The 22,521-nt window shown below is 35.2% G+C and overlaps 1 protein-coding gene across 1 annotated transcript; it reads right to left on the bottom strand.

Moving 5' to 3' along the window:
- Positions 1-14,803: 14,803 nt before the first annotated feature.
- Positions 14,804-16,308, bottom strand: LOC120266357 (protein kinase PINOID). Its single transcript, XM_039273983.1, has 2 exons — positions 15,638-16,308; positions 14,804-15,535 (listed from the first exon to the last, which is right to left on the bottom strand). Exons 1-2 carry the CDS (start codon positions 16,198-16,200, stop codon positions 14,851-14,853), a joined length of 1,248 nt encoding a protein of 415 aa, XP_039129917.1. The 5' UTR covers positions 16,201-16,308; the 3' UTR covers positions 14,804-14,850.
- Positions 16,309-22,521: the final 6,213 nt, after the last annotated feature.

The following is a 22,521-nucleotide window of genomic DNA, read 5'->3' as shown; positions in this document are numbered from 1 at the left end:
GATGGTTGTTGCATCATGGATAATATGGAATTGCTTCTGATAGTGCTCCTAAATCTCCATCTCCTGATGTTCCAATCTCCCAAATCTCATGGTGTTTTTATTGAGAATTCAAGTGGTGGGCTAGATCTATTAATTTGCATGTCAATTTTAAGAATCTATTTCCCTAGAGTGATATCTATCAAAAAAAAATTGATATGGCGTGAATGGTTGAGAGCAACAACTTCAATTCTCTATATGTTAACTTCATTCTCAATGGTATAGTTATCAAACCTCGTGCTTTGGATATCACAGTGAATATAATGGAACTATCTACTAGATCTAGACTATCACTTGAATTCTCAAAAACACACCATGAAATTCGTGGTTGATAGGAGCTATGATCTATTCTTAGAATCAAATTCACATAGAAATATGGTTACAATATAATACAGCTAAGAATATGAGATTTTAGAGCTTATATTGTAATATTAATAAATATTTTACATTTTATTATTTTATTCTTTTGGATAATTATTAAAAAATAATAATTACACTGTCAAAACTTGAGAAACTAAAGTTTTCACCCTTCAAAAGAAAATTTACTCATTCAATAGATGGTAAATATTGTATGTTTGATGGTTGTGTACATGGAAGTACCAGCAACAAGTAATATAATGTTAAGAAGGATATCAATCTTAAAGAGATTTATTATGAGATAATATGAGGTACTAACATTGAAACAATCTAATTTTTTCAAGAAAATTAATTCAGAGGTATTGTTGAATTAAATATAATCCACTTAAATTTATCTAGTCAATGAGATCTAGTGTTGTAAATCCCCTTACCATTATGTGCAACTTTCTATCCTTTCTTTTATTTTGAATTTTATCTTAATGGTGTATTGTTGATCAAGAGTTCTTCAATAGCCTCTTGGTCAAGCTATAGACAACCTTAAACTAATTAACCAATAAGTCCCTATTTGTAATCTCTATGATCTAGGTTATGTGAAGGTTTAGCTCATTAAAATTAGACACATCTTAGATTATACATGGCATATAACTATATTTGCATCATACAAAACAAATCAATTTATAAATTAATCATGTGTTACTCAGATCTTAACCATATCGTCTTTAATCAAATTACTTTGAGGATACCTTTATCTCCTATTTATAGTTAATCATTAATGCATTTGGAGACAAGGAAAGAGCCAGGGGTGAGAAAAAAGGGCCATGGGCTCCTCTAGTTTTTTACAAATCACCTCTTTGGCTTTATAAATTTATATAACTTAAATTTTTATATATAGTTTTCACAAATTCCCTATTTTTAGAGGGTGTTTGTTTACAAATCCCTCTAGTTTTGTTTATGAATTTATATGTATGTGGTAAAAAAAAAAATATTTGCAAATAATCTATTATTTGGCCCCCACTTGGTTATTATTTTGCCTCCCTTATTTTTGTTACTAATTCCGCTATAATTTTTAATGATATGCTAGCCCCTCCCCCCCTTCTTTCTAAAAAACCTAAAACCTAGTTTTGCCACTATTTAGAAAAAAATTAAATAACTAATATAATTCTTATTTAACAACCCCTCTTTCGAAAAAAAACCTAAAACCTGGCTCTATCACTATTCAGAGAAAAATTAAATAACTAGTATAATATTTATTTATAAATACGTGATAAAAAACTCAAAATGTCATTAAATAACAATGTTTATTGCAAACCCAAAATAGGCTTAGTAATGATAAAATAATATTAAAAAACACACACACAAAAGAGGATGTTGTACTAAAAATAAATTCAAAGAAGATTTTGTTGTCTCTTCCACTTTGTCTCCAAACACTACTTTGATCATAGATTATTGATCTTTATTTCTTTTATAGTAACTTGACGTTTAATGTGTAAGAATTTAGAATTGATGAAATAATGGCATATTTTCTATTGATTGAAGAAGAGCATAAATAGGTTACAAACAAAATCTGGAAACAATAATTTAAAGATATAATTCAATGAACAGTCCCTCTACTTTTTCAGATTTACCATTTTAGTCTGTTACTTCAAATTGTAACTTTTTAGTCCCTCTACTACTTTTAAGTGAGCCATATTAATCCTTCTTAGGGTTAGGGTTTAGGATTTATGGGGACTGCCCATGGCTCACTTAAAAGTAGTAGATGGACTAAAATATTACAATTTGATGTAAATGACTAATAGGATAAGTTTGAAAATGTAGAAAGATTATTTAGATATTATACCTAATTTAAAATTAGAAACTAACACTAATCAAGTGAAGTTGAAATTCTTATACAAGTCTAAATATAGTTGTATAGTAATCTAAATAATGTAACTATCATTTTATATCTTTAATATGCCCCCGCAAGTTGGATCTCCGAAAGAAAAGTCAAATCTTGAGTAGTAACTGATGAAAGCATGTGCAGGGTAAAGGTTTAGTTAGAGCATCTGCCAACTGATCCGTAGAAGAGACATGCGTTACTGAAAGAACTCCATTCAAAACTTGTTCACAAATGAAATGATAGTCAAGTGCAACATGTTTCATACGGGAATAAAACAAGGGATTTAAACATAAATTTGTGCCTCCCACATTATCACAATAGATGACCAGGTTCTGAGAGGAAGAGAAACCAAGCTCACCAAGTAAAGATGTGATCCATCATAATTCTGCGGTTGTAGTAGCAATAGATCGATGTTCAGCTTTAGTTGATGATTAAGCAACCTTGCATTGTTTCTTGGAACTCCATGAGATGGGGTTGTGACAAATATAAACAATGTATGCATTAGTGGAAGTGAAGTCATCACATTGTTACTAGTCTAGTCAGCATCAGAGAAAGCATGAAAATCAAATGTGGAGCGCTTATGGAGAAGAATACCCTAATCAATGGTTCCATAATGATATCGAAGGAGACGTTTGGCCTCATGCCAATGATCAGTGGTTGGATGATGCATAAATTAAGAAAGTCTATTGACCATATATGCAATATCCGGGTGAGTTAGAGAGAGGCATTGAAGGCTGCCCACAATTGTATGGTATTTAGTGGGATCCGAGGGCGCAGAGCTTGAATGAAGAGTAAGAGTGGGAGTAGTAGCAAGAGATGTGGCAACCAATCAGGTATCGGTAAACTTGGTACGAGCAAGAAGATCAATAATGTAACATTGTTGTGATAGAATGATGCCTTGTGATTGAGGGACAACTTCTAGGCCAAGTAGGTTAATGGACCAAGATCCTTTAACGAAAATCGAGTGGGTAGAAGTGTAATGAATCTCTGAACTAGAATCACTCTCGGTGATAATATTATCATCAACATAAACAAGAAGATAAAGAGCTACTTTGTTTTTGTTGAAGATAAATAGAGAGGTGTCAGCGGTAGAGTTTATGAAACCAAGGTAAAGAAAAAACTGACGAAGCTTATTATACCTAGCACGAGGAACTTGCTTGAGACCATAAATAGCTTTTTTCAACTTGCAGACATGCTGGGGTGGTCAAAATCAATGAAGCCCTGTGGTTGTGTCATGTAGACTTCTTCAGTGAGAGTGCCTTGAAGAAAGGCATTGTTGACGTCAAGTTGGCAGAGAGGCCAGCCATGGCTAATCGCAATAGAAAATACCAAATGAACAATTTTAGGTTTGACAACAAGGTTGAACGTCTCTTGGTAGTCAAGACATGGGTGTTGATGAAAACCCTTGGCAACAAGACGAGCATTATACTTATCAACAGAACCATCAAGCAAACATTTAATACAAAAGATTCATTTACAACCGATAATGTTTCGAGACTCATCTGATAGAACCAACTCCCAAGTACCATTTCGAACAAGGAAATCAAACTCATGTGGTTTATACCTCTTGAGCAAGAAAAGCGGAGAGGTTAAGTTTGGTGATTGGCTTATGAATGTGGTTGCAGGAGCAGGTAACAATGGGAAAGGTCCAAGAAGAGGGGCCAGTGGTTGGTTTAGGGAGTGGTTTAGAGTTGGGATTGGTAAGAGGTTGATTTTCAGGCTATTCAGGGTTTGACAAGGTGATTGAGTTAGGATTGAAGAGATTACCTACTGAGCGTGCCTTGCAAGGTTGTACCAGAGAGGGTGTGCTAGAAGCCGGAGCAAGAAGATGAACAAAGAGCCATGTAAAACCAGAAGAATCATCCATACGAGATAAATGTAGAAATTAACCAGTCATAGGAAATTCAATTTCAACAAAACATACATACTAGGAAGTATACATTTTCTTGGAGATGGGTCATAGAACAAATAGGCACTTGGTTCTGGGAGAAGTCAAGAAAATGCAAGGAGTGGAGTGAAAAGCCAATTTATGAGGAGAGTAAGAACGAAGCCATGGGTAGCAAAGACAACCAAAGACTCACAGTTTGTGATAATTTGGAGAAACAAAAAGTTTATGATAGGGAGAGATCATGCCTAAGATAAAAGTTGGCAAATGATTAATAAGATATGTTGTGGTGAGGAAAGCATAGGACCAAAAGAAGAAAGTTAAGGAAGCTCGGGATTGGAGAGCTAGAACAGGTTCATCTATGTGTTGGTGGTGACGCTCAAAAAAACCATTATGTTTAGGTATATGTGGAGGAGTGGTGAGATGGGAGACGTCGGCTATTGACAAGAATGTTCTTTGACCTACGTACCCCTCCCCCCAGCCAGCAATTCGTGTTTGAAAGAAGTTTTCAACCAATGCTTGGAAATGCTTGGAAATATGGGAAGACAATGGAAACATTCCATTTACGATTGAGGGTATACAACCAGATATAATGACAGTAGTGATTCACAAAGATGACATAGTATTTAAAATTATCAATAGAAGGAATAAGAGAAGTCAACACATCAAAGAAAATGATTTGAAATGGAGCACAAGAAACAATGGTTGATTGATAAAAATGTAATTTATGAATTTTATTATAAGAATAGTTCTTACAATAATAAAAAGTCTTAGAGATAGATGAAGAAAAGGATAAAAAAAAAATATTGATGCAATATGTCTGAGGATAGACTCAAATGTATGACCCAAATAGTGGTGCCAATCAGTAGGAGAAGATCTGACACTAGAAAAAGCAAATTTGGATTTGGTAGGAGGTGAAGATACCAGCCATTCATATACACCATCTCTAGCTCATTAAATCTTTCACATGAAAAGAGTTGAGTAAGAATTCAATGGATGTTTGATTTGTTTTGAAAAATTGAGATATAGAAATTAAGTTATGTTTCATGTTGGGCACACATAAAACATCATCATGTAATTTAAAGGAATGGGAGGGAGTTAGTAAGAAAGTAGAACCACTATGAGAAATGTGTAACCCAGTACTATCACTAATAACAATGTCATCGGGCCATCATACAGAGCTTGAAGTGACAAATTTTACAAATTAACAGTGGCATGATGAGGCGCACCAAAGTCAAGAAGTTAGGTGGAGGTGTCTGAAGCGGACGCAATGGCCATGTGCGCCTTTGGTTGCCAATGAATGGATGGAGAGCACCCACAGGGAGATGTCAAAGACGGGGTTGTAGTTGAAGAAGCAGTATTGGCCAGAACCAACTGAAACAGAGGACATTGTGCGACAGTATAACCTTGAGCACGACAGCCTTGACACTTGGCTAGGTACGAATGATGCAAATGGTGTTGAGAGGGCCCTTGGGTGGCTGTATGGTGTTGAGAGAAGCTTGTAGATAGAGGGTTAGGTATCCAAGCAGGCTGAGAGAAGGGAGGTATTGAGCCTCGATTGTAGCAACCAAACGCAACTGTGGCCATGACCAGGGCGGAGGAGAGGGTTGAATGACTCTATTGGAGGGACAGTTACCGATTGATGAGTTTCTCATGAATTTCATCAAAAGAGATAGGTGTCTCACGACCCTCACTAGCGTCAACAAGAGCCTTGTAGTTGTCATCAAGGCCATCAAGTATCTTCTTGATAAGATCTTCATGGTCCATAGGTTTTCCAAGCACATCAAGTTCATCTGAGAGCCACTTAATAAATTGTATATATTTTGAGATTGACTGAGAACCTTTGATCGAGCTCTTGATTTTCTTGATGTGTCCAATAGACAGGGGAGCATATGTGTTGGTGTGTCTACATTGTTGGTGCAAACTGTAGACAGAGGACATGGATGAGAACTGTCTATGTATTTCTAGAGATCGTAGCCAACAAGAAAGGCTTCCATTTGAAGTTCCCATGACAAATAATTGGAGTTGAGTTTGACAATATTGTGATGTGCAATGTTGATGAGCTGTAAGGGTTTGGGTCAAATTGCTGGAATTGGAAAGAGCAACGAGGCAAGGAAAAGATGGGGTTGATCAGTTGTCATTGTAGAGCTAAAAAATTCAATGGGTTAGGGTTGTGGTTTGTCATGGGAAGAAGGGTATAAATAGTTTACAAACAAAATCCGAAAACAATAATTTAAAATTAAAAACTAACTCTAATACAAGTTAGTTGTGCAACTAACTATCATTTAATATCTCTTATATAATGTTCATATACTGTTGGGGGGACTTAAGGCTTCACTTAAGACCCCTTTCAGAAGCACTAACACACCCGTAGATGTCCCAATAACCTGTCAAGGTTAGTCTCCAAAACACATGCAAAGATAGGGCTATAATAGAGAAAGAAAGAAAAACACACACAAACCACGACACAGTAATTACGTGGAGTTCGGCACTCTTTCCTACGTCTCTACGGGGGTCGGGAATTGAAATCCACTATGAAGAATATCTCCGATGGCTTGAACAACTCTCAAGCTCGTCTCAAGAAGAAAACAATAAGAAAATCCTGACTTATATATATCTCATCCCCAACTCAATGAGAGATAATCTTATTAGCATATATTATATGCTAATATATCCTTATATACTAACATAATAATATATGCTAATATATCTATATAACATAAGTCAACATGTGATTAACATGCACATGCCCACAAAGCCACTCATAGTTATTTTTTATCATTGTTTCTCTTCACAATTCTCCACCTCATTTCTCATTTGATACCAAATGTGGAACAAACAAGGATTTCTTCATGATGAGACCAACAAGATAGAACATCTCCACCAAACGCAAATAGTCGATTCCCAACCCCAAAATTCCCCTTATTAGCATAAATCAAGATTGAGCAAGTTCAAACAATGTTGAAACTTGCTCCTTGGAACAGCTTTGGTGAATATGTCTGCAGGATTGTCACTGGTGTGCACCTTCAGTAAGGAGATAGAGCCTTCCTCTATTACATCCAGCACAAAATGATACCGGACATCGATATTCTTGGTACGAGCATGGTGCACCTTATTTCTAGCCAAATGAATTGCACTCTGACCGTCACACCCCAAGTCCACCGTGCCTTGCTCAATCCCCAAATCATCTAAGAAACCCCATAACCACAAAGCTTCTTTCACTCCTTCTGCCACGGCCATATACTCAGCCTCTGTGGTAGATAGTGCCACTGTGGCTTGTAACACTGATCGCCAACTAACTGGAGCACCAAATATCCGAAATACATAACCAGTAGTGGATCGCCGTCTATCTAGATCACTTGCATAATCTGAGTCCACAAACCCACTCAACTGACATCTTTCTCCACCAAAACACAAACCCATGCTAATGGTACCTTTCAAGTACCTCAGAATCCATTTCACTGCTTCCCAGTGAAGCCTTCCTGGATTTGCCATGAATCTGCTAACCACACTGACTGCCTGTGAAATATATGGACGTGTACATACCATCGCATACATTAGACTGCCTACTGCACAAGCATAAGGAACACGAGCCATGTGTTCTTTTTCTTCATCAATTATGGGAGATAGCTTACTAGAGAGTCGAAAATGTGGGGCCAATGGAGTCACCATCGGCTTAGCATCTTGCATTTCAAACCATGATATTACTTTCTCAAGGTAACCCTTCTGATGTAGAAATAGCTTACGGCTTGACCTCTCTCTTTTGATCTCCATACATAGTATTTTCTTGGCAGCGCCCATATCCTTCATCTCAAACTCCTTACTGAGTTGAGACTTTAACCTATCTATCTCCACCTTGCTCTTGCTAGCAATGAGCATGTCATCCACGTACAATAGGAGATAGATATGTGTATCACCACAAAGCTTATGAAAGTAAACACAACAATCATACTTGCTTCTGGAGTAACCCTTCTTGAGCATAAAAGTATCAAAGAGCTTGTACCACTGTCGAGACGACTGCTTCAAACCATAAAGTGATTTCCTCAAGCGGCAAACCTGATTCTCTTTTCCTTCGAGTTTGTACCTTTCTGGCTGATGCATATAAATTTTCTCATCTAAGTCACCGTGTAAGAAGGTCATCTTAACATCAAGTTGTTCCAGCTGAAGATCACCATGAGCTACCAAACTCAACAATACACGGATAGAGGTGTGCTTCACTACGGGAGAAAATATCTCATTGTAGTCCACCCCTTCTTTCTGTGCAAATCCCTTGGCAACTAGTCTTGCCTTGTACCTTGTGCCACAAGACTTAGATGAATCTTCCTTTTTCTTGTACACCCACTTACAACCTATAACATGCTTACCAATGGGCAACGGGACAACTTCCCATGTTTGGTTTTTCCGAAGAGATTCCATCTCTTCCTCCATTGCAACCAACCATCTCTCACTATTCTCATCTTGGATAGCTTGCTTAAAACTGACTGGCTCATCATTCTCCACCGAGAGTGCATACTCAACCAAATTTACCTGTCCATAGTGTTTCAGAGGTTCATCCGACCCAAACTTCGAACCATTTTTAACTTGCCTCTTTGGCCTAGTAGTAGCCAAAGACTCGCTTTTCTCTGTCTGTAGTGTTTGTGTATTCTGCTTTATGAACCTCCTTATGTTCATTTTACAACAACATTCTCATGAACATGGCTAGGGGCATGGTTGGTCTTCGATCCATCAATCTCCACCACTTGGGTGTTAGTTGTTAACTCATCACCATCACCATCAAGAGGCTTCATAGCTTTTAGGTAAAGCTAATATGGAATTCTCATCAAAAGTAACATCCCTCACCGATTATAAACTTTGAATCTTCCATACAGACAAAGGCGATAGCCTTTTCACTCCTTTTGCATATCCCAAGAAAATTGCCTTCTTGGCTCTAGGATCAAGCTTATTCTCTTTCACATGATAGTAAAGTCGCATAACCGAAAAATTCTAAGAACATTATAGTCCGCATGTTCTCCCGACCATAGTCTCAGAGGGTGTATCACCATCAAGGGTGGAATGTGGAGCTCTGTTCACTATATAGCATGTTGTTGCCACTGATTCTGCCCACCATTCTCTGCCCAAACCGAATTAGATCTTATACATCTTGCTTCTCTCAAGTAATGTACGGTTCAGCCCTCTCGCAACCCCATTCTGCTGTGGTGTATTCCTAACTGTCCAGTGTTGAACAATACCCTCTTGATCACAAAACTCCTTGAAGACACCTTCGATGTACTGCACTCATTATCCCGACTCGATTGTCTTCAACTTTCTACCATTGCTCGCTCTCAACCATTGCTCTCTACCTCTTGAATGTCTCAAATACTTCATTCTTATGTTTCAGAAAATATACCCAAGCATATCTTGAGTAATCATCAATAAATGAGACAAAAATATCCGAACCCCCTTTTGAAGCAACTTTAGCCGACCCCCATACGTCCGCGTGCACATAGTCTAACGTCTTCTACTCTTGTGCTTGCTTGTGGTGAACTTGACTCGGTGTGCCTTCCCATACACACAGGTGCTCACAAAAAGTCCATGCAAGGTTTCTCCAAGTTCTTCAACAAACCTTCCTTTCTAAGTAGAGTTAAACCCTTTTCTCGACATATGTCCAAGACGATGTGCCAAAGTTTAGTACTAACTCGATATGTTACTCGCTTTTTGGAAATCCCAATTCATCGCATTATCTCGTGATTGTCATACCCAACAAAGCATATAGATTACCATGACAAACACCCTTCATCACCACCATGGAGCCTCGAACAACTTTTAGAATTCCTCGTGGGCCACAATCTGCACCCATCGGATTCCAATACACCAAGTGAAATCAAGTTCTTCCTCAAATCCCGGAACATGCCTTTACATTTGTCAAGGTTCGATAATCCCATCATGCATCTTGATTCTAATTGAACCAAGCCCAACTGCTTTTTGCAAGCATGATCATCGCCCATCAATACATTACCACCATCAATGTTCTCATAGGTTGTAAACCACTTCCTATTTGGACACATGTGATAAGAGCAACCCGAATCAAGCATCCATTTCCCACAAATGTCTTCACCTTGATTGGCCATGAAGCATTTATCATTGTCCTCATCTGAAGCATAACTTGCTTCTTCTTTGACCTGCTTTCCCTTGTTATTTTTGTTATTCTTCTTCCTCCAATTTACTTTCTTATTGGAACGATCGACCTTTTATAATGCCCAAGCTCTCCATAATTGTAGCATACTACTTTTGCAATAGGTCTTGACTTTTGATCTTGATTTCCCTCTTTGCACCTTTCCCCTTTCATTTCGACCTTCCCCTTATAAACAATCCTTGTGCTTGCTCTTTGTCCACTCTTCCACCCTGTAGCCATCTTCCCAAGATCATCGGATAAGAGTGATGTTCTAACATCGCTCATAGAGAGTGTCTCACCCACAAGCATCAATGTTTGTACAAGGTTCTCAAATGATGGTGGCAAAGAAAGTAGCAAAAAGAATAGCTTGATCTTCATCCTCTACTTTGACCTCCACATCCTTCAAATTTGAAACTATCCTTTCAAACTTGCTTATGTGATCCCGGATTGAAGTACCTTCATCCATTTTGCAAGTGTACAACTTGGCCTTCAAGTAGATGCGATTTGTCAAGGTTTTGGTCATGAAATTGGACTCTAATTTCAACCACACGCTAGCCGTTGTCGCCTCATCATTCACTAAGAAGGCGACACCCTATCCAAACACAAAATGATAGCTGCGCGTGCCTCCATATCAAGATCTTCCCAATCTTCATCACTCATTTCTTTGGGTTTCTTTTCCTTCCCCAAAAGTGTCTTGTGTAGTTTTTGTGATATCAACAAATTCTTCATTTGCATCTTCCAATAGGAGAAATCGTTCTTCCCATTGAACTTCTCAATCTCATACTTCCCAACCTTAGCATTACCAAATGAAGACATCTTTCAGGAATTTTGTCGAACACCTTGTGTGCAGAAATTTACCCAAGCTATAAACCAATAGCTCTGATACCAATTGTTGGGGGGACTTAAGGCTTCACTTAAGACCCCTTTCGGAAGCACTAACACACCGTAGATGTCCCAATAACCTGTCAAGGTTAGTCTCCAAAACACATGCAAAGATAGGGCTATAATAGAGAAAGAAAGAAAAATACACACAAACCACGACACAGTAATTACGTGGAGTTCGGCACTCTTGCCTACGTCTCCACGGGGGTCGGAAATTAAAATCCACTATGAAGAATATCTCCGATGGCTTGAACTACTCTCAAGCTCGTCTCAAGAAGAAAACAATAAGAAAACCCTGACTTATATATATCTCATCCCCAACTCAATGAGAGATAATCTTATTAGCATATATTATATGCTAATATATCCTTATATACTAACATAATAATATATGCTAATATATCTATATAACATAAGTCAACATGTGACTAACATGCACATGCCCACAAAGCCACTCATAATTATTTCTTATCATTGTTTCTCTTCACATATACTCTGTATATCTTAAGCCAAACCTTAAAGATATGATCAATTTGGACTTTAGATCTTTGATAACTATCAATAAAGAAGTTTAAAATCTGATTAGGTTCGTTTGTAGCCCTGTAGTATGTTTGGATGGCCATTGCGGCACCCTCATCTTTGGTTTTCTAATGCCAAGGTGCCGTTGTATCCATCTTTCAATGGCTATTGTGGCCAAAATTTTTAACTAAGAATTTGGGTGGCTTTGGATGCTTCAAATTATATATTGTTGCAATACTAACTTACTTTTATCATAAGTTACTTGTTGGAAATCTAAATAAGTAATGTTTGATGCATGGAAAGATAACATCAAGATCTACAATTTATGACTTTTCTTTGTTCAAACTAATTTGCTGAGTAAAATATTTACAGTGACAAAAAATTAAGGTTAAAATTCTCAATTAATCAAGATAAATGATAAAATGCTAAAACTAAATCAAACGCTTCTAAAATAACTTTAGTCAATTTTTTTTTCAAATTATATATTACTTTTTAAGAATCCTATAAAGAATTAATTGTGTTTTTTTCTCGATTTTTTTTCCTATTTAATTAACTTTATTTAAAAACAAGAGTGTGAATTAATGGAAGAAAATAATCTTAATAAGGACCAAATTGTTTTATTATAATATTTGATTTTAGGGATTTAGTTAGTAACTCAAACCCTTGTACAAATCTCAAAAGTGACACATAATTTGATAGGAGAGAAATTTATTTAAAATAATATTATAAATACGAAATCTTTTAATATATTAAAATATCATTCATAATAATAATAATTTGTTTAAAATCACTAAAAATAAGATAATTTGAGACAAAGTGGGGCAGAGGGTGAGATGAGTGAGATTACAATTTGAGGGCATGTGACCTTTTGCATCTTCTTTGAATGTTTGGAAGATTAAAAATAAAAGTAGTTCACTTTAAAAAGGAAAAGTAACATGGATACAAATAATGAAGTGAAAAATGGATGGTCTCATTTGATTCGTACTTAGGACTACTAATTATATCATTTTCTTAGTGCCCGGAACACTAAGCCATCCTACTTTCCTTCACTAACCCTCATTTGCCTCCCTACTTATCAATTACTTTATTATTATGATTATTATTATTATTTGTTAAAAAATGTGAACATAATATTGTTAAATAACATAAGTATATTTTGTCAAAAATATGGATGAATCCAAAAATTGATGGATATGGTCCCAAGCTATAAAAGGGATAGAGGACACATATTAAAATGGTAAAAGTGTAGTTTTTGACTGTAACTTATTCGAGTATTTTTATTTTGGTCTATAATAATAAATAATATTTTATTTAATTTAATGAGTGAAAAGATTTTTGGAAAAAGAAATAAATGGTTTTACTTTTTCTATGGTTTAGAACTAACACATGAATTTATATTTCTTCAACCAATTAAAAGTAACATTTATTAGTTAGGATTTAGAGATATACATATAATTTTTTTTGTTTGACATGCCATTGTAAAGTAATCTTAAACATGGACAAATTAACTATTTTTTCTAATTTAAAAAATAAAAAAATCAGCCATACCAAATGATACGTTTAGACATTATTGCATATATATGGTGTTTTTTTTATTAATATTTTAAGATACTCTATATTTTTGTTTATTGTTAATAGAAAATAAGTTCCTTAAAATCTATATAATTGCAAGTATAATATTCTATTAACCTGGAAGCATATAATATACAAAGGTAATTGGTATTTCATTCTCAATTACCTCAAAAGTTGAATGTTTAAATTTTATTTGTGACTTATTCACATGAAAAAAACCATAATATTTTTAATGTCTTACATTGTCATTCATATAATTAATATCTTAAAAAACCCTACCTCTCTTCAATTTCCTTTTTTATCAGTCCATTATCTTTCAAAATTATTTCAAAATTTTTTTTTTTTCTTAAGTTCACATTGCACCCATAATTTTCACTTGCACCACTTCCATTCCACATATATTAACATATACTGAGCTAATTTTCAATTCATATACACAGTTATTATCTATATATTAAATACTATATTTATTTATGTTTGCCAAATATAAACAAGTGATGGGGATTGGACTCTGACTTCAGGTGTAGAGAAAAGTGAAAAATGACATCTCAGAGCAAATAACAGGTATAGCCAGCCTTATTACTAACTGGAAATAAGCATGCATACATATATTATATAAAAAACAAAGAAATCATAGTAATAAAAACTAGTAATTATTTACCACTCAAAAGAAAAGCTTAAAAAACTAAAAATCATTTGAAAATATAAGTCTATATATATATTAAGTTGGAAATGGCAATGGAAAAGGACAACCAGTGGCATCTCTCGGAGTAAGGAACAACACAAATAAAAACATCACTCTCTTCCTTTCCTTGGTTTCCCCACCCAAGCCAATCAAATGTCAACGGGCCCAAATAATAACACTAATAATAATAATAATAATAATAACAATTTTTACTAAATATGATATTCCAAAATTATAATATTATTAAATAAAAAAAAGGCAAAAAAGCTGAAGCTTCAGTACTCTCATCATTAAGCCGTTCCAGTGGTCTTGTCCCGTTCCCATGCAACCTTCTCACATCACGTGATTGTCCATCCTTGTGGCGTCACACTCATTCATCCTCCTTTGCGTGTTACAATATATTTCCACTCTATATCATCCTCATCTACTACTACTACTACTTCTGCCAACCCCCTACACTACTCCTACTATTACTAGTCTACTACTACATTTTCAAAGTCTTCAAACAATGCTAATAAATGTGAACTAATTAATTAACTTGGACTATAAATGAATTAGACTAGAGTTTTTGATAGGATGATGTGACTGTGTCTTGCATTTAATTAAAGAGAGTGTGTATGAGAACAAGAACAGTGAGGCAGCAGGTCCCATCAAAGCAGCTATCAAAGAAGGGAAAAGAAGAAGCATGGTTAACCCCACCAGAAATTCCCACCCCCCTAAAAAGAGCTCTCTCATCAGTCATCACATGCACAACGCCGAGATTAGACCGTTTGCCCAGTGACCAGACACCGACAGCACATCTCTCATGTGATTCCCACGTGCTTCTCTATTCCTTTTTACTCTTTTAATATATATACAAGAAAAAAAAAAAAGGGTGGGAAATTAAATTAAAAGAAGTCGAACCGGGAGGGGGTTTTGCAGGATTTGGAGCGAGTTAAACCGGGAATAACCGGTGGTTTGTACGAGCGGAGAAGCGCCAAGTTCAAACCCTTGAAAAACGGGTGGGCTTTGACGTCAGCTGCACCGCGTCTCGAGCCGAGCCGTTGGGATGGGTCTTTGACGAGCAGCCTCGAGATTAGATCACGATGGTATGTTGAATCCAACGGTGAGGGTTCGGTTGGAAACGTCAACGTTTGCTTGATGATGTTCCTTAGCGTTGACTCGTTGGTGGGCCCCGCGAAGGGAGTGCGACCGTAGAGGAGCTCGTAGAGGAAGACTCCGTAGGCCCACCAGTCTACCTGGCAGCCGTGGGCCCCGCCGGAGGCGACCTCGGGTGCCACGTACTCGTGGGTCCCGACGAAGGAGCAGGAGCGGGCACCTACCGGTTCGGCGACGAACCGGGCCGGCACCGGTTTTCTGAACCGGAATAACCGGTCGGGGAGACAAGACGGGTCGGCAGCGGCGACGTGTTCTAGAACCGGACACGTGGTGGATTCTAGGGAGAGATCGAAGTCCGAGAGCATGATGTGACCGTCCGATCGGATCAAGACGTTCTCCGGTTTCAGATCACGATAAACGATCCCCAGCATGTGAAGGTACTCCAACGCTAGCAACACCTCCGCCGCGTAGAACCTGAAAACCAATCACAAATAGAAATTTCTAGACGTTTATGATTTGATTTTAGGCGGGAAAATCAGAGCTTAATTTCGAATTTTTAGGGATTTGGGATCCGACCTTGCGGCAGAGAAGGGGAAGCGGTGAGAAGGCTGGCGATGGCGGAGAGAATGGAGATCGCCGCCGGAGCAGTACTCCATGACGACACAAGAGTAATGAGGGGCTGCATCGAAGTCGGCGTAGAGCGTTGGAAGGAAGGGATGATCTAGGGTTTTCAAGATCCGCCGCTCAGTCTCCGCCCTCCCGAGCTTCTTCTTCTTCTCCAGCGCTTTCTTATCAACGACCTTCATCGCATAATAGGAGGAGGCGTTACGGTGGTCACCGCGAAGGCGGCAGAGATAGACCGTGCCGATGTCGCCGCTGCCGATGCGGCGGAGGAGTTTGAAGTCGCGGGGTCCGAGACGAGAGGAGTGGGCGCGGATCGCCTCCCATGCTGGATCCGAAGAGCGGTGAGGCTTGTGCGCGATGCACACCGCCGCGGCGGCGGCTGCAGCGACGGCGTGGAGGGAGAGAGGGGAGAAGCTGCCGCTGCTTGTTGAGCTGTGGCTTGAGTTCAACGCCTCCGAGCCGATCTCACCGTCAGAGTCAGGTAAGAGATCCAATGGCTTCATCTCTGCAGGCATTGCTCTAGATCTTTAGTGAAGAAGAAGCCATCGAAGGACCTCCATGATCGAAGTTCCTGCTTGCTGGTTGCTTGCGGAGCCGTTGGGGATGGAAGGTGTTCTTATACAAACGGCGTGATGAGGTATGAGTTTGTTTTTTCTGGTGATTTTTTTTTTAATAATTATTTTAAATTATTTATTTTATTGAATAATTGTTGTTATTATTGTTTTGGTTTAGAGGCGTGTAGAATAGAATAGAGTAGCAATAGAGACACCTGTGTGGGTTGGCACGTGAGTGGTTTTGGGGAGGTTTACGTTCACCTGAGACAGACACGTGTGGAGGAGTGGTGAAGGAAGGATGTCTACTAGTGAAGAGTGGCACTTTAGTAGTTAAACGCAAGTTGAGGTGGAGATTGGAGGATAGGAATGACGGACGTGTGCATGAGGAATGCCATGAATCATTGGGTCATGTCTTGTCTTATTGGGGCTTGAGAATGGGATAATTAATTTTTATTTTTAATAAATAGCTCATATATATATACATATATATATATTATTATTTTTATTAAACTAATAATTCAATTAAATTTTAAGATATATATATTGATATGAGTGTAAAAATATGAAAAATATGAAATGTTGAGAATTTAATATTATTTTGAGTTTTAACACTTAACCCAAATCTTAAAAAAAATTTATGAATTTAAAACATATCTCACATATCTATTAAAAAAACTATTTCTGGTCTTTTGTGTGATTACTTTCAAAAAAATTATAATGCATTGAAAGTTAGATTGTTTGATTTGTATCTCTAAGTAGAAAGTCTTATTGACTTGTTTATTAAAATAATAATAATTTTTTTATTAATTTTTGAATTCTTTAGAATATGTTCTAAAACTCATGTTATTAAAATCTCAAAAAAAAATGTAGGAAAGGATTATTTATTCTACTTTCTCATAAACAAACAGTTATAATTAACATGTAATATTATGTACACCCTCTATTCTTAAAAGTGTTTTAAAACATTACACAATGAATAAGGAAACTAATAATTGTTTTTAAATATAAAAAAAAGAATGAACTAACTTTAAAATAGGAGAATGGTAATTTATTTTTCGTAAGAGTTTAATTCTGTTTTAATTTAATAATTGAGGGAGTGTGATAAAGAGTTAAGTAAAGTTAAGAAAATAAATAAATATTTTTTAAGTATCATAAAATAATAAGTAATTTGCAAAATAAATTTACATAAACGACCCATGTTTGACAGCAGGGAGTACATAAATTTAACCTGCTAAATAGGTTTTTTTTTTTCCAGATCATTTCCTGCATAATCTCTATGAACAATTAATAGTTATCAATAAATGGGTAAAAGCACTCACTATTAATTTTGTTTCATTGAAATGAGTACTGTTACACAATATCTATTCATTAATATTGATACAAATGAAAATTATGGAAACCCACAAATATTGGCTTTTTGATTTAGATGCTATGCAGGCAGGCATCTAGGTTAGGTCATAAGAGGAAGCTAATGCCAGCTTTGTTGTGTCAGGATTCAAGGCGAGTTCTGAAGTTTCTTAAGTTTGGTTTGAAGCTATTTAGTTGACATAAGGTCTGTTTCATTATTATTTACACATTAAAAGTAATTTTCTTTTGTTTTAATCTTTACTTTTCATGAAAGTTACCATGCAATTCATGCCTCAATGACCTAGATCAAATTTAGCCATGTCAATTCTTCCACCAAAACAGGGATAAAAGTTAAAAAGGTGAACAATCCAAACTCTAGAAAAAAAAGGCCTACAAAGTGAATAATTTGGATTCGGAAATCTACTGTAATGAGCAACATTTGTGACTACCAAGAATTAATTTGAGTATGATTTGTCAACAACGTTATATCTTGTCAAGAAGATATGCATTGTAAGTTTGCCTTTAAAAAAGGTTGCCCATCAGTAATAACTTTATGAAAATTGGTACAATTTTGAATTCTAAGTGTCCAATGTGTAATTATTAGCATTAATGACAATTTGTAAAGGTTATATTATACGGTTAAAAATTTCTCGAATTGATGGGATGACATTGAATATCTGATATTGAATTGCCAGGCTGAGACATTATTTTATAATCCACAAATTTCAGAAAATCTACAGGATTGAATCAAACATGTCGAATACAACATAAAACATAGAATTGTTTAAAGGACTGGATATGCTGCAGTGCTTGTGAATCTTGAGGCAATTGTCCAGTAATTCCAACAGCAGAGAGACAAAGGATCAATTTCCATCTGTCTAAAATCTCACTATAATTTGTGGTCTTGAATTTATTTATTTATTTATTTATTTATTATGTTTTATTTTTAGCTTCAAAAGGACCTTGGCACAGTAGACAAAAGAGATTTTATTTTATTTTATTCTCTTTTTTTTTTTGTGTGTTAATGTTGCCGTTGTCCTCGTTTGCAAAATAACAAAATTTTGGGAGACTTTGCACGCATGCGCTCTATAGAAATTCGTTGTTGTGTATTTAAATTGATAAATGGTCAAATATTATTAGTATACGGTTTTATTTTTGTATTTTTTTTTTTGTATTCATGGTTTTATTCTTACATGAATTATAATTTTTTTTAATATTTAATAAGCTAATACTGTGTGTGTGTGTGTGTGTGTGCGCGTGCGTGTGTATTGCAAAATTTTGGAAAATCTATTGTGAGTAATTTTATAAGGAAAGTATACTTTTGTGTGAAAACTTTATATATAGGTTTGTTCCCTCATCTTATGTGATAAATCATAAATAGAGTTTTGTTTTATTTTGGGTAAAAATATGAGAGACAAAGATAGGCAGCATGTTATGTTAGTACCAGAGAAGAAGTGGGGGCAAGGCTGTCTACTAAAAAGGCAGCCAAAAGCACATATGGTGGGAGCCAAATTCCTCAAAGAGGGATGGCAACAACTCACATTCAAAGATGCTCATGCCAAACAAGTCATTTAAAGATGCTTGTTGGTTTTCCTAAAGACAATTTTGGAGCCTCCCATGACTATTGTTACTAGTTGCAACCACAACCTTCTCCTAAGCAAATCACTGCTCTTAACTGTTGACAATCTTATTATATACTGCATCACTACAACAGGACTTCAATGGATTCTCATTGTTTGTACACCTTGGAAATTGTTATCTCATTTTATTATTCACTGTATCAATGAATGAGATCTAATTGAGCCCCTCAACTCACTAACAAATTCTCAAATTTCTTTGTGGCTGGACTTGTCTTTCCACAAGTCTTATTTATTTAATTCAATCATTGTACAATGTTGTGCTCTGTGTAGTTAGTTCAGAGTGTCAATCATGTCTTCACTAATATTGTAGTTTTCTTGTGTTCTCAGTCCCACACAACCATTTTTTAAGCTTTTATGTAAATTACTTTTGTGGATAAGTTATGATTCTCAATTGGTTTACATGCAGCCAAAGTTAAAAAGCTCTAAAGAGTGTTTTGTGGTGAGCACATGCATGTCCAGAAGGTTAATGATAACATGAGTTGAACGGACCACTTCTGTCTCAATTGGTCCCGTACAATCAAAGTAAGTATTATCTTCTATTTTCTCACAAATTATTTAATTTTTATTTTTTTTCTATAGTGTTTTTTAATACTGTTTATAACAAATAATAAATAAAAGAAAAATGTGCTCCTAAATTACTCAAGACATGGGCCAGAGTGGAGTGTTGTATAAAAATGTAGACCACTTAAACGTTAATTTAAGTGACAAATCCTACCAACCCAACCACCATGTTTTAGAACTAGCTCTAATGTCTAATCATCCACATGACAAGCTGCCTCAATGCCCCCACTTGGTCTTTTGACCCCATTCTTCAACCCATCCCCATTATTCAACTCATTGCTTGAATCTTAGCTTGAATAACACTTGTCCCAAAACACACACAAGCCTTTCAAACTTGTCTACTTGTGCTTTTGGCTTCTTTGTGGTAATAATTTAATCTATTGTGGTAATTCCAAAGTTGATGACAATGATGAATTAATGATGAAGGGTAAGATAGCAAACAAAAACATAGGGCTAGGGAACAACCATTAATTAATCATATGGGGATACTAATGAGAGGGAGAGAGATAGATTTTGATAGATGGAGAAAGAAAGAAAGATAGATTGATAGAATTATATAAAATTTTGATAAAGATTAAAAAGAAAGAAACAAACAAACAAGGTACCAATATTCCCGCCACTTTGATGGCGAGACAGCATTGCGCAACCATGTCCCTTTAAACACACTTATTTGATGCGTCAATAAAGAGTACTAATGGTTTGCATATTGTGAGAGAATCTATGTACACTTACTAGGAGAGTTATCAAAGAAATTTTGAAAATTTTGGTTGATTTGAACTTCAAGTGATTAGTTTGAATTAGTTGAGTTTATTGTTTGTGTATGTTGAGATAAAATACAACCACAGCCATAATATTTAGCATTTTAATCTTTTGAGTCATAGTTGTTGATTTTTAATTTTCAAATGTAAAACAATAATATCAAACTGGCAGATTGTGATATACAATTCTACATCATACAACCTTTTAGACACCAAAATTATACATGCACACACACAATTGTAACAACAATAATAGGCACCAAATTTTTTTTATTTTTTATTTTTTTGAAAAAATTGACAAATCACGTTATGGTTATGTACAATGGACATATGAGAAGGTTTGAATCTGCTTTCTCAATAAGGACACAAGCACTCTACGTAATAGATAAAAATGTTATTGGCAGTACAAAAATTATCGCTATTTATGTTTGGTTCATAAGTGATTTTTTAACATGAGTGATGCTATATTATTCAAATTGTACATTACACATTTAATCTTGATTTATACATATTGCACACACAATTGTAACAATAAGAATGGGCACTTTTTTTTTTTTTTTTTGGGAAAAATGGACAAATCATGTTATGATCATGTACAGTACACATATGAGCACATATGAGAAGGTTTGAATCTGTTTTCTCAATAAAAATATAAGCACTCTATGTAATAGATCAAGATGTCATTAGCAGCACCAAAAATATCACTACTTATATTTGGTTAAAATGAGTGACAACATGTGTGCATGTTATATTATTCAAATTGTGCATTGCACATGTAATCTTGATTTATATATATTATAATATTTTGTCTTAATTACACAAAATTTTTAAACCTTTGTAATGATCTTTCTTTTCATTATAGATATTCAGAAATATACCTTTGAAAACTTCCAATTGATAATAACAACAAATCTAAACTACATAAACTTTTGTATCATTTACTTGTCTAGATTTCTTATTTTAAAGTAAACAAAAACAATGCAAAACAGCAATATGGATTTAACTATTCAAAGTATGTACTTTCTCACTAATCATAGTATATACTATCTCCGTTTAAATCAAATGCACAATAAAATTTATATTAAAATATCAGTGGATTTTTAAACAATATAGATACATTATGATTATGATGCATTAATTTAAAAACCGGAAGAAGGTACATAATTTAGTATGCTCACAATAGCGAATCCTAAGACTAATTGATTATGACAACTACTAGATAATCTAGTTGTAAATCATGGGTGAATTATATTGTGGTATTATATAATACTATGTATGTACTGTAAATATATTATAGAAATATTATAAATATATCTTTTTCAACGCATGTAATAAACCATCATCAGTATATGATGTTTCAGTTTGTCTTATATGATAAATTCTTAAATAATCGTTAAACTATTATAATTGATGTATTCCGTACATATTTATCTTTTTCTTATGGGATGAAAAAAAATAAAAAATAAAAAATAGTTGATTATGTGATAATTTATAATTTATTTTTAATTTTTTTCTAAATGATGAGACGTGCGTATGGTTCTAATATATCCAATATTTTTATAATTAGGAAATTGGAGGATATTTGCACAAGAAAACAAAAGTGTTCTATCTCTAATTATTTATTCTCTTTGTTTTTTTTTCTTTTGCATCTAACTTCATGCACCGAATACTGCCAATCAGACAAAACTTTTTTCTGTTCCTTGATGGTCTTTTTGTTCCCCTATGGTCTTTTTTTCATTTAGTACAATGAGAGAAACAAATTTGATTTTTTTAAAAAATAAAAATAGGTTTCTTAATCATATATTTATTACTATAAAATAATTAAATTCAATTTTTTTGTGTCTCAGATTTAGTTGGAAAATGTTTTTTGATATAAATTTTGATTTTTTTTATTGTATTATTTTTCTAAATAAACCAAAAAATTATACAGTTTTACAGGAAAGAGCTCTTCTATATACCTTCATAAACTTGTTCCA

The sequence above is a fragment of the Dioscorea cayenensis genome, chromosome 8 (assembly GCF_009730915.1).
Source record: "Dioscorea cayenensis subsp. rotundata cultivar TDr96_F1 chromosome 8, TDr96_F1_v2_PseudoChromosome.rev07_lg8_w22 25.fasta, whole genome shotgun sequence".
Classification (NCBI taxonomy): Eukaryota; Viridiplantae; Streptophyta; class Magnoliopsida; order Dioscoreales; family Dioscoreaceae; genus Dioscorea; species Dioscorea cayenensis.
Note: the sequence above shows the minus strand (reverse complement) of the source record. Positions and strands in the feature narration are given on the sequence as shown.